Source organism: Coregonus clupeaformis, chromosome 17 (genome assembly GCF_020615455.1).
Source record: "Coregonus clupeaformis isolate EN_2021a chromosome 17, ASM2061545v1, whole genome shotgun sequence".
Classification (NCBI taxonomy): domain Eukaryota; kingdom Metazoa; phylum Chordata; class Actinopteri; order Salmoniformes; family Salmonidae; genus Coregonus; species Coregonus clupeaformis.
In genome coordinates this window covers 46,006,724-46,020,886 of record NC_059208.1, presented here as the reverse complement: position 1 = coordinate 46,020,886, position 14,163 = coordinate 46,006,724, and the positions used below count along the sequence as shown (strand labels likewise).

Here is a 14,163-nt window from a genome sequence, read left to right as displayed (position 1 = left end):
TGGGATTTTCTAATTGCATTTCATTTGCTGGCATTATCACAGCTTTGTTAATTACATGAATATTTCAGAGTCAAGCTCATTACGGACCCAACATCTTTTTTTGACACACACTCACACACAGACACACACACTTTCTCTATCTCACACACAAACACACTCGTACGCACAAACACACACACACACGAGGGAAAGCATAATTGATATACTTAATTAATACATTACTTACTGACCCCACCTCCCTCCACTACACACTCATATACACACACACACACACACACACACACACACACAAACATGGACACACACTGGCTCAAGGTAGCATAATGCACCACAGACGAGAGTCCTCTTGTCGTAGAGTGAGAAGAAAACAGCAGCCACTGGATAGGGAACCTACAGAGTACGCTAACCAAGGCTGCATCACCCTTAGTAGTGAACTTTGATCCATACTAGGCCTACTTCTCCTGCCTCGGGCTAGTCCCTGGTATAGCCCTAGATACATCCATTAACTAAAAGAGAGTGAAGAGAGGAGGAAAAGTCCACATTATGTCAGTGTGTATATCAGTCTACAGTTGCACGTTACATGTCCTCTGTAGCTCAGCTGGTAGAGCACGGCGCTTGTAACGCCAAGGTAGTGGGTTCGATCCCCGGGACCACCCATACACAAAAATGTATGCACGCATGACTGTAAGTCGCTTTGGATGAAAGCGTCTGCTAAATGGCATATTATTATTATATTATTATTAAGTTACATGTTGTTGCACTAACTGAATTTCAATGTTGTGAAATAGCACATTTTGTTGATGTATTGTCAAGGGGATACATCTCTTCTCTTGTTTATATATATTTTTGAATTCTCTATAGATTCTCCTATCATCCACTCCCCCCATCATCCTCTCCTCCTATCATCCTCTCCTCCTATCACCCTCTCCCCATCATCCTCTCCTCCTATCATCCTCTCTCCCTCATCATCATCTCCTCCTATCATCCTCTCCTCCTATCATCCTCTCCCCCATCATCCTCTCCTATCATCCTCTCTCCCCATCATCCTCTCCTCCTATCATCCTCTCTCCCCCATCATCCTCTCCTCCTATCATCCTCTTTCCCCCATCATCCTCTCCTCCTATCATCCTCTCCTCCTATCACCCTCTCCCCATCATCCTCTCTCCCCATTATCTTCTCCTCCTATCATCCTCTCTCCCCCATCATCCTCTCCTTCTATCATCCTATCCTCCTATCATCCTCTCTCCCTATCATCCTCTCCTCCTATCATCCTCTCCTCCTATCATCTCCCCCATCATCCTCTCCTCCTATCATCCTCTCTCTCTGTCACTTGTATTTATATTATTTATCTCTTTCCTATATGTATATGTCTCTCTCTCTTTCTTTCTCTCCCTTCCTCCCTCTCCCTCTCCCTCGGCCCCCCACTCTCTCTCGCTCTCTCTCTCTCTCTCTCTCTCTCTCTCTCTCTCGCTGAATTCACTTCAATTCAAAGGGCTTTATTGGCATGAGAAACATATGTTTACATTGACAAAGCAAGTGAAATAGATAATACATCTCTCTCTCTCTCTTTCTCTCTCTCTCTCTCTTTCTCTTTCAGGTCTCCCAGCCTTGGTGGTTGCTGTGTCAGTAGGTTTCACTAGAGCCAGAGGTTACGGTACACCCAGCTAGTGAGTACAAACTTTCACCTTTCACCCTTTGCCTATGACCTGTGATGTCTTCACTCCATACCCAATATGGCTTTTCATAATTAGTGCTCTGTGTATCTGAGTATGGTCATGTGATTTGCAGTGCACTTTTCAATGGTAACTGAGATTTATAAATTATTTATATATACCTATTGATTCTTGAAGAATATAACTTACAAATGCCCCATTAGCTTAGTTCAACTGTCGTACCCCATCAGAACCCAAAATATTAGGTTGTTTTTCTCCAATGTTTGTAAACAATGTAAATGTAAACAAGCACTGTATAACCTCATAACATGGTTAAAACTATAATTTTGATATCATGGATGGTCAGTCCTTGCATCCATAGCTCTGTCTATGAACTTGAGAGTGGTTACATTTAAATTTGAGAGTGGTTACATTTGAATTCGAGAGTGGTTACATTTAAATTTGAGAGTGGTTACATTTGAATTTGAGAGTGGTTACATTTGAATTAAAGAGTGGTTACATTTGAATTAGAGAGTGGTTACATTTGAATTAGAGAGTGGTTACATTTGAATTTAAGAGTGGTTACATTTGAATTTAAGAGTAGTTACATTTGAATTTGAGAGTGGTTACGGACACACACACACACACACACACACACACACACACACACACACACACACACACACACACACACACACACCAATAGACTGCAGTTGTAAACATTTAACTCTTCACATACAGTATGTTGAAGAGCGAGTGAAGAGGTTTTTTACAGCACGAGCAGACGACCCTTCATGACCTTTCATTGGATCTAGACCAATGACTTGAACTCCACTATACAAACACTCCCACAAGTTTCCATTTACCATTCGTCAACAAATGTTGTTTCGTCATGTGATTTGCAGTGCACGTTGGGTAATATGTACAGTGCCTTCAGAAAGTTTTCACAGCCCTTGACTTTTTCCACATTTTGTTGTGTTACAGCCTGAATTTAAAATGATATACACTGGCCTACACACACTACCCCATAATGTCAAAGTGGTATTATGTTTTTAGATTTTTCTACAAATTAATACAAAATGAAAAGCTGATATGTCTTGAGTCAATAAATATTCAACCCCTTTGTTATGGCAAGCCTAAATAAGTTTAGTAAACATTTGCTTAACAAGTCACATAAGTTGCATGGACTCATTGTGCAATAATAGGGTTTAACATGATTTTTGAATGACTACCCCATCTCTGTACCCAGACATACAATTATCTATAAGGTATTTCAGTCGAGCAGTGAATTTCAAACCCTGATTCAACCACAAAGATCAGGGAGGTTTTCCAATGCCTCGCAAACAAGGGCACCTATTGCTAGATGGGTAGAAAAAATATTTTAAAAAATTGAATATCCCTTTGAGCATGGTGAAGTTATTAATTACACGTTGGGTGGTGTATCAATACACCCAGTCACTACAAAGATACAGGCGTCCTTCCTAACTCAGTTGCCATAGAGGAAGGAAACCACTCAGGGATTTCACCATGATGCCAATGGTGACTTTAAAACAGTTACAGAATTTAATGGCTGTGATAGGAGAAAACTGAGGCTGGATCAACAACATTGTAGTTACTCCACAATACTAACCTAAATGACAGAGTGAAAAGAAGGAAGCCTGAACAGAATAAAACATTTCAAAACATGCATCCTGTTTGCAGTAAGTCACTAAAGTAAAACTGCAAGAAAGTTGGCAAAGAAATTCACTTTATGTCCTGAATACAAAGTGTTATGTTTGGGGCGAATCCAACACAACACATCACTGAGTACCACTCTTCATATTTTCAAGTATGGTGGTGGCTGCATCATGTTATGGGTATGCTTGTCATCGGCAAGGACTAGGGAGTTTTTTTAGGATAAAAAATAAACGGAATAGAGCTAAGCACAGGCAAAATCCTAGAGGAAAATCTGGTTCAGTCTGCTTTCCAACAGACACTGGGAGACAAATTCCCCTTTCAGCAGGACAATAACCTAAAACACAACGCCAAATATACACTGGAGTTGCCTACCAAAATGACATTGCATTTTCCTGAGTGGCCTAGTTACAGTTTGGACTTAAATCGACTTGAAAATCTATGGCAAGACTTGAAAATGGCTGTCTAGCCATGATCAACAACCAACTTGAGAGAGCTTGAAGAATTTAGAAAATATTGTACAATCCAGGTGTGCAAATCTCTTAGAGACTTACCCAGAACGACTCTCAGCTGTAATCACTGCCAAAGGTGAATCTAACATGTATTGACTCAGGGGTGTGAATACTTATGTAAATGAGATATTTCTGTATTTCATTTTTTATACATTTTCAAACATTTCTAAAAACATGTTTTGACTTTGCATTATGGGGTATTGTGTGTAGATAGGTGAGAAAAAATCTATTTAATCTATTTCGAATTCAGGATGTAACAAAACAAAATGTGGAATAAGTCAAAGGGTATGAATTTGATCCCCTACATAAAGTAAATATAGGTTTTAATTGCCTGCTTTGGAAGTCTTAGGAACCCCTGAAGAAAAATAGCAAAGTGGCTTCTCACACATAGGGACTAGTCATTTGGAAAATGAAACACAGACATTTTACATTTTACAGAACAGGGCTTATGTACTAAAGAAGTTTTGCATTCATAATAATGTTTTTTTTTCTCTGTCTTATTTTAGTTGTTGGCTGTCCTTGGAAGGCGGGCTTCTCTACGCCTTTGTTGGCCCTGCAGCCGTCATCGTATTGGTGGGTACCCTCTTTTATCCCTGTTCTCATTGGTCAGTCTGGCTCTCTGTCGGCAGGCTTGTTCTGCCTCTGAATTTATCATCCTCCCATTAGTTATTTCTCATGCCTTTCGTACAGGTCAGAAAGGGGTTAGGACTACACACTGTTTAGATGGCCCCTGAGGGTTGACATAAAGTAGCAACCGCTCTAGGTCCTCATCAGGCTTACATCACTGGAGGACAGGAGGAATATAAACACAACAAAGTCATTCATGTATTTGTTTATTTGCCACTAGTGGTTTCTTTCAGAGTAACCCGTGTCAGACAACAATGGAAGAGAAAATTGACAGAGAAACCATTCTCCAACGTGCCACTACACAATTCTACCACCTAGCTGTCTCTTCACATTCTACCATGCCACACTGGCATCACTATGTTGGGGGCTACAAAACATTTACCTCTTAATTTGACTAACTGTGTGCTGGTACTTAGAAGCATCCTTCAACCTTTTCAACCTGAGTTCACTTCTTTAGACATAGATACAGTATATTCATCAGAGTCAATATAGCACTAAGAGAACATTGTATAGATATTTCTGTGCTACGCAACTTCAGTTGTTATAATATAGGTAGAAAGATGCTCATTGGAAGCAAGGGTCCTCTTGGTAATACTTCTAAAACTCCAAGGTACTCCTCTATATTTTGTTGATAGACCTTTATTAAAACAATAACAATATTGTACTTCACAGAGAGAGAGTGCCAGAGTGAGAATGCCTCTGTGGCTTTGTTAATAAAGGATAGCTCTACTGTATGGCTCTTTGTAAGATTAGTGACTGCAGCTTGCGTGAATCCCTGTGTCAATACACACTCTATCAATTATCCAGATGAACACAGACACTGTATTACAACTGTGTGTGTGTGTGTGTGGGTGGGTGGGTCGGTGTGTGTGTGTATGTGTGTGTGTGTATCCCTAACTAGTGTTTTTCCCCGCTCACCTCGTGTTGTGTTCGGGTAGCCCACTCAAACAAACAGATGTAATTGAGATGGGGTACATCAGAGGAACACAGGCCTCCCCCAGGATGACCGTCTAATTAATGAAGAAAATAATTAATCTAGCCTTCGGCAAATAACGGGGATGGAGACCGCCGTCTCCCACGGTAATGGGACCGGACATGACAGGAATGTCAACAGGAAGTAAAGACAGATTAAAGCATCGAACAACATAGAAGACATGAAAATCTCAAATAAAATATTGCAGATTCATGGTGGAAAATGAAAGATCATTGAAGTGCTCAGTGCCGTAGAGATATCGATTACTATTGAAAGACAAGAAAATACATGTTTCAGATGTATCAATGCAGTAGAAATGAAGGTTAGAATGGAAAAACATTAAATCATAAATAGACGGAGGTCCAGCAGTAAAGATCACTAATCTCCTTTCTGAACTCCTTTCTTTTCTCAAGGTGAATAAACAAGCTTTCTATGGCAGGCAGTGGGAGTAGACAGACACAAAGAGAGATGAGGGATTCAAGTTGGATTGGTAGGACAAGGTTAGGGTCAAGTGAGAGAGTGAAAGAAAGAGAGAAGGGAGAGAGGGGAGGGAGAGAAGGAGAGAGGGAAAGCAAACGAGATCAGGATTAAGAGGGGCATGTCACTGGCGTGGAAAATCTCCCAGATGGGCAGGATTTCCGAATGGAAAAGTGCAACTTGGCTGGGTGCGTGGGTGTGTGTGTGTGTGTAATGTGAACCAGTGGGTCAGGGATCACAGCTGTAAGTAGGCTTAATAGACCCCTGTCCAGAACAGGACACGGTTGGTACAGAGGAGCGGAGACTCAAGACACAATCTGCCCACTTCTACTACACCCCCCTGTCCGTTAGTGATTATAGTTTGCAGAGCCTTGTCAAGAAACCTGAATCAAATGGCAATAAAACTGGGCATGAATCTGATTATTTACTCTCTCTCTCTCTCTCTCTCTCTCTCTCTCTCTCTCTCTCTCTCCTCGCTCTCTCTCTGTCTCCCTCTTTCTTTTGCGATGTCTCTCTTCCTCTCTCTCTCTCTCTCTCTCTCTCTCTGTCTCTCTCTGTCTCTCTCTGTCTCTCTCTCTCTCTCTCTCTCCCTCTCTCTCTCTCTCTCTCTCTCTCTCTCTCTGTCTCTCTCTGGCTCTCTCTCTCTCTTCAGGTGAACATGCTGATTGGTATTGTGGTCTTCAACAAGCTCATGTCTCGAGATGGCATCTCGGACAAGTCTAAAAAGCAGAGAGCTGGGTAGGTAGACTAGACCTAGAACTCTAAAACTAGAACAGTCTGCCTGTCTCACACCAACACACACCATGCATGGACCATTCATTTCTTTGTTTATTTTTTGGATTTTGTATTGTTGTATTACTGCACTGTTGGAAACATAAGCATTTCGCTGCACCTGCTGCACCTGCGATAACATCTGCAAAATATGTGTCCGCGACTAATCAAATTTGATTTGACCATCTACATTCAATGCTCAGCATCTACCTGGAGGGGCAAGGACTCTCCACTGTTTTGGGATTTTTTTATTTTATTATGCGTATACAATATTTGTTGTTCCAGCCATAGAAATAGAATGACTATAAACAGGAATCTCAATTCAGGTCAATTGGTCTGCAATGGATGTCTCTTTCTAGTGATTCTATTTCTATGGTTCCCGCATCCTTATATGCATAAGAGATTTTACGGACAAAGATGAGTCCCACAAAGATGCAGACACACAGAGAGAAACCATGAGTATGTCAACTCTCTTTTAAATAACCCTGAACACACACACACACACACACACACACACACACACACACACACACACACACACACACACACACACACACACACACACACACACACACACATAGTTTGTACTGTAAAGATGAGAGAAACATACAGACAGACAAAGATAAACAACAATATTTATATGCATTTAACTCTCTTTCAAATAACCCTGAACACACACACACACACACACACACGCACACACAAATAGACTGCAGTTGTAAACATTTAACTCTTCACATACAGTATGTTAAAGAGCGAGTGAAGAGGTTATTTACACCACGAGCAGACAACCATTCATGACATTACTATACAAACACTCCTACACGTTTTCATTTACCATGCACTGTAGAGAATAAAACATCCAGGATGTCAACATCAATGACATAAATACCACTCTGTCTATTTAGACTCTACGGAGGCATTGCAGGAACATATATCTAGTAGCTACTGTGACAATGGCTTCCAGGATGATATGATTGACTATGATAATGATTAGAGAATATTGAAACCGACTGAGGTCATGCACATGCATACAGTTTACATACAGTATAATGATTCATTAACATAATGCAGTCTCACGTACACACACGCACACACACGTATGTGCATATACACACACACATGCACAGACACAGATACACACAAACGGGGACACAACACACACACAGTGCAGTAGAGTGGTTTCTTCTACTCCCAGGTCTGTAATTCCATCAGCGGTGATTTGTCATCGGTTCTAATCCAATGAGCGGAGATTTCAATGTCCTCCCAGCCAAATCCATGCTTTAATTTCCCTTCAAATTGATTTGATCTCTCTCTTCTCTCTCTTCTCTCCATTGTCCTGTGATGTCAAATCAAATCAATGTTGTTGCTGGGCGCTCCGAGGGTTAATGGTATAACTCTCTCTCTGGGGGGGTAGACTGGTTCTCTGTGTGTGTGTGTGGGGGGGGATTTTACACTGGCTCTCTGGGGGTGGTAGACTGGCTTTCTTTCCCACGAGCCTCCATGGGGATTAAGACAGTTAACACACACACACAGAGAGAACAACACCCAAGGACAAGATCACTCAAACACACACGTATGTCCCACACACACACACATGCACATAGACACACACAGACACAGACACACACACACTCGGTCTATCCACCTCTTAAATCGGTCCATCCCCCTGCAAACATTGACCTTTTGGTGGAGTACGCTTCTGCTTAAATGGGCCTCACAGACACACACACACACACACTCACACACACACTCACATACACACACACACACACACACACACACACACACACACACACACACACACTTACACACATTCCCTCCATCCCCTGCTAATAGGATAACTTGCCAATAGTTGTAATATATTTATTTATGAAGCTGTGGGGATGTGAATGCTACTAAGGCAATGAGCTGTGCTGGGAGGCTAATGTAGTATAGCCATGCTACGCACTGCCCCATCATTCTGCACTGAGCATTACACACACACACACACACATCATCATCAGCAGCAGTAGCAAGCCTCTCTTTAATGGTCTAGTGGTACTTTCTCCCTGTCTGACCTCAGTAGCCTCTTTGTCTGGTTTCCTCTGAGGACAAGTGCTCTGAGAGTATTTCACACACACACACACACACACACACACACACACACACACACACACACACACACACACACACACACACACACACACACACTACACACACAAACACACACACACACCAGTCTGCGGCTGGTTTCGGATGTGAGGAAAAGCACTCTAAGAGTCAATGAAGCTTCACATTGAGTCAGTGCTAAACAACCCTCAGCACAGACACACACACACATTTATATACACACAGCAATATCAATAAAAACACTTATTTCAATGCGCACATCGCTTTCAACACACACATAGAGCATTCAACACTCACACAAAATAAACACAGACTCACTCTGCCTTAATTTCACACTCTTAAACCCCCCCCCCCCGTCCGTCCAGACACATCTGTATCATGGTCCTAGCACTGATCCACTGAGGGCTATTGGTAATGACCAGAGCCTCCAGACTGGCCATTAGCAGGAGACCTCAACAAGCTGTTTAGACTGGCCTGTCCCAAACACGCACACTAACTAATCATCATCATTGAAATACGTCATGGACAGAACACATACACAAACCAACACACACACACACACACGCTGGGGGGAGAGAAACAGTAGTTCACATCTGTCTCACTGTACATTCTTATTAATCAGTGTTAACTATATTGTTAGGCTGCTCTAAAATGATTCTGCGTCCTCTTTGCTCTCTCTTTTCTCACTTTCTCTCACTGCTCCCTCTCTTTTACTATCTTTCTCTGCTCTCCTACCTCTTTCTTTCGTTTATCTGTCACTGCACTCTGTCATGATCTTTGTATTTTGACTTGTTGTTGCTGCTACTTTGAGGTTTGTAAATGTTTCTCCCTCTCTTTTTGTCGGTGTCCATGATGTCTGTCCTTCTGTGCTTTTTGCCTTCCTTTGCAACCACACTGCCCATCCATTCCTCACTCTCATGTGTGTGAATGTGTGTATGTGGTTTGCGCCCCAATGCTCCCATTACTTGTTAAATGTGTGTGTGTGAGTGTGTGTGTGTGTTTCCGGGTGTGTGTTTTATTTTTATTTTGTGTGTGTCCTTCCTCCCCCTTGCCTGTGTGTGTGTTGTGCCCTCCTCCTCGTGTGTGTGTATCCTCCCTCGATGTGTGTGTGTGTGTGTGTGTCCTGAAGTCCACCGGTGGAGGCGTCGCGTAGCAGACTGCTCCTGAAATGCTCCAAGTGTGGTGTGATCTCAAGCACAGCTATGTCCAGCTCTACTGCCAGCAGCGCCATGTTAGTCCACACACACACGCACACACACCAAAACACACCAAAACACGCCAAACACACCCCCACACACACACACACACTCCTCTGTCTCTTTCTTTCTGTCTCCTTTCCTCACTCTCTCATTGGTGGGGTGCAAAGAGAGTTGTCTGAGAGTCGTTATGACCATCTCTGTCCTTCCGTCTCTCGCTCTTTCTCCATCTCTCCCTCACCGTCTCTCTCATTCGCTCTCTCTCTCGTCCCTCTTTCTTTCTCCTCTCTCTCATTCTCTATCTTTCTCTCTCTCTCTATTTCTTTCTTTCTCTCTCTCTCTCTCTCTCTCTCTCTCTCTCTCTCTCTCTCTCTCTCTCTCTCTCTCTCTCTCTCTCTCTCTCTCTCTCTCTCTCTCTCTCTCTCTCTCTCTCTCTCTCTCTCACTCGCTCGCTCGCTCCCTCCCTCTCTCTCTCTCTGAGGCTAAAGAAAGATCTGTCTGTCTATCTGACAGTCTAACACTCTGGATATGAAACTATGACAGCATGAACACATTAAATTGGTGTCAGATTTCATGGGTAAGCAGAGGGAACACACACACACCCAGGCTGGGGTCTCACACCAGCAGCCCCCTTATAGACAGCTGTCAGTTACCCGTCTCTCACCTGGCCGCGTTCTGCATCCATCACACAGTCTGGAGAGCACCTGACGTGTGTGTCACTGTGTGTTCGTGTGCGTGCTCGTGTGTGTGTGTGCGCTCACTCACATGTGTGCATGTGTTATGAGAGAATTGCCATCCCAGATTCTGGAGGCTGAAGTTCTCTCCCCCTCTCCCCATCTCCTCCCCCTCCTCTCCCCCGCTCCCCATCTCCTCCCCCTCCTCTCCCTCCTCTCCCCATCTCCTCCCCCTCCTCTCCCCCTCTCTTTTTTCTCTATCAGGGCGTCTCTGTGGAGTTCCTGTGTAGTTCTCCCTCTGCTGGCTCTGACTTGGATGTCTGCTGTGTTGGCCATTACCGACCGCCGCTCCACACTGTTCCAGGTACACTTTGCTGTCTTCACACACACACATACCCAGTGTTACACACACACAAACACACACACACACACACACACCTGCATACACACACCTGCATACACACCTGTATACAAACATACACACTTCTATGCAAGCTTGTGTAACACTGTATAGACTTTGTCACACTCACACACTCATAAACACACATACTCTCTCTCTCTCTCTCTCTCTCTCTCTCTCTCTCTCTCTCTCTCTCTCTCTCTCTCTCTCTCTCTCTCTCTCTCTCTCTCTCTCTCTATGCTAACTGACTTCTGTTCTGCTCTTTATCAGGTCCTGTTTGCTGTCTTTGACTCTGTCCAGGGCTTCGTCATCATTACTGTGCACTGTGTCATGCGCCGCGAGGTTAGTGTGTGTGCGTGTAAACATGTGTTTTTGTGTGAGTGTGTCTGTCGGTCTGTCTGTCTGTGTGTTTACTGTATGTGGGTATATGAGAACTTCAGTTTACTTCCTGAATTGACGGAATTGAAATGGAATTAACCCTAACACCGCTACAGATGATATAATTTCCAACTTGACTTTCTCCTACTGAAGTGTACAAGTCCCAGCTAGCTAGCTAGACAGAGGATCAGCTCAGACATGGGAAAGATTCATCTGGTGAATATGCCAACAGCTCCAGCCTATATTAATATAATACAGCATTGTCCAGGGTCCCTATAAAGAGATTAGTAAGACACTGTATGAAGTAAGACGATAAGTCCCCAGTCTAATGCCCTTAATGCCCATTCACCCCCCCACACACACACACACACACACACAATCACACATGACCCCCTAGTGTGCGCAAATACCCAACTACCCACAATGCATTGGAGTTTGATCCATTCCGTGCCTTCACAGCATCTCCAAGCCTCTCCCCCAGCTATGATATACATAGTTAAATAGGTTATTGGATAAACTGATACAGTAGTTTAAAACATAATGTTAAATGCCAGAAGCGCTAAGCCACATATGTTAAATCAATATCACAAAAGCGTAGGATTAGTCAACTAAATCCAGGAATTATTTTAGTAAATATGAAAATCTCTGCCAGGGACTGAACCTAATCCCTCATAGCTGCAGCACAACGGGTAAAGAGAGTACGCTGCCTCTGGAATGGAGAGATGTGGAGAGAAGGAGAGGAAAGTGGGATGAGAGACAGTCTAAATAAGTTGCGGAGAGGAACAGAGGGATATAGGCGGAGGGTTGGAATACAAGAAGATGGGGCTTGAATGAACAGAGTTCATGGATCTATAGAGAGGGTGTGTTGCAGAGCGACAATGTGTATTAGAACGAGGAAGGGAGGGAGGGAAACAGAGGGGGGTAAAGAGAGCATGCAGAGATCTGTGGAAAATGTTATTTACCCTAGAACACAGATGTATAGAAAATGTGTTTAGCAAAATGAGAGGGGGGGTGAAAGGGGGGAGAGGGAGGGAGTGAGAAAACATAGATGGATGTATAGACACTGTGATAAAGGGAGGGAGGGCGGGAGTACAGTATAAACTGACTGTGAAATGAGAATTACCTAGCCATCAGTGTGCCAACGCACCCAGCAGGGAACGAGGGAATCAGAGTTAACGTAGAGAAGATGGAGAGAGAGAGAGAAAGCTAGTTGAAGATAGCTAGAGATAGATAGATGGAAAGAGAGAGATGGAAAGAGAGGCGATAATCCAGTAAATGCCCTATTCATCTGGCCTCTGCTCTGATCCAATATGCAGTCGCTCTCTCTCTCTCACTCACACACACACACACACACACACACACACACACACACACACAAACTGAACACATGCTGAACACCCACTGTGAGTGAAGATGGCTTTTCTTTGGCTTTTCTTTGGTGTTCTGTTCTCAGATTCCACTCATAGGGTGGCAATTGGTTGTCCTACTCAGCCACTGAGATTAAAGTCAGGTAATACTCTCTGTATCCTCAGGTGAAGACATGGTTCTCTGGATTTCATGGAGGGATGGCGAGACACAGATTACAGATTAGCAGGGTTTATTGAGTCAGAGACAACAACCACACTTCAAATCAAACTCAAACAGCAACACACTTTACAGTAAAATAATAAAATGTTATAATATTTTGTTACGTTACAGCCTTATTCTAAAATTGATTCAATTGTTGTTGTTTTTCTCATCAATTTCCACACTATACCCCATAGTGACAAAGCAAAAACAGGTTTTTAGAAATTTTGCAAATTATTATCTGAAATATCACATTTACATACACTACCGTTCAAAAGTTTGGGTCACTTCGAAATGTCCTTGTTTTCGAAAGAAAAGCAAATTTTTTGTCCATTAAAATAACATCAAATTGATCAGAAATACAGTGTACACATTGTTAATGTTGTAAATGGCTATTGTAGCTGGAAACGGCTGATTTGTAATGGAATATCTACATCGGCATACAGAGGCCCATTATTAGCAACCATCAGTCCTGTGTTCCAATGGCACGTTGTGTTTGCTAATCCAAGTTTATCATTTTAAAAGGCTAATTGATCATTAGAAAACCCTTTTGCAATTATGTTAGCACAGCTGAAAACTATTATGCTGATTAAAGAAGCAATAAAACTGGCCTTCTTGAGACTAGTTGAGTATCTGGAGCATCAGCAATTGTGGGTTCGATTACAGGCTCAAAATGGCCAGAAACAAAGAACTTTCTTCTGGAACTTGTCAGTCTATTCTTGTTCTGAGAAATGAAGGCTATTCCATGCGAGAAATTCTCCTCCCTCTCCTCTCCCCCTCTACCCATCTCCTCCTACTCCTCTCCTCCCTCTCTTCCTCCTCCTCTCCCCCCTCTCCCCATCTCCTCTCCCCCCTCTCCCCATCTCCTCCCTCTCCTCTCCCCTTCTCCCCATCTCCTCCCCCACCTCTCCCCCTCTCCCCATCTCCTTTTCTCCTCTTCACTGTTGACGTTGAGACTGGTGTTTTGTGGGTACTATTTAATGAAGCTGCCAGTTGAGGACCTGTGAGGCGTCTGTTTCTCAAACTAGACACTCTAATGTATTTGTCCTCTTGCTCAGCTGTGCACCGGGGCCTCCCACTCCTCTTTCTATTCTGGTTAGAGCCAGTTTGCGCTGTTCCGTGAAGGGAGTACTACACAGCGTTGTACGAGA

General features: G+C 43.2%; 1 protein-coding gene across 1 annotated transcript in view; it reads left to right on the top strand.

The window, feature by feature from the left end:
* The window catches only part of LOC121586675 (adhesion G protein-coupled receptor B2-like), a gene marked incomplete at its 3' end in the record, with an annotated part of 426,163 nt that overhangs the window by 399,013 nt on the left and 12,987 nt on the right, over positions 1–14,163 (top strand). Inside the window, 6 exon segments of the mRNA XM_041903589.2 lie at positions 1,598–1,667; positions 4,345–4,411; positions 6,568–6,653; positions 9,928–10,029; positions 10,933–11,032; positions 11,339–11,410. Coding sequence (XP_041759523.2) covers positions 1,598–1,667; positions 4,345–4,411; positions 6,568–6,653; positions 9,928–10,029; positions 10,933–11,032; positions 11,339–11,410 — 497 coding nt within the window.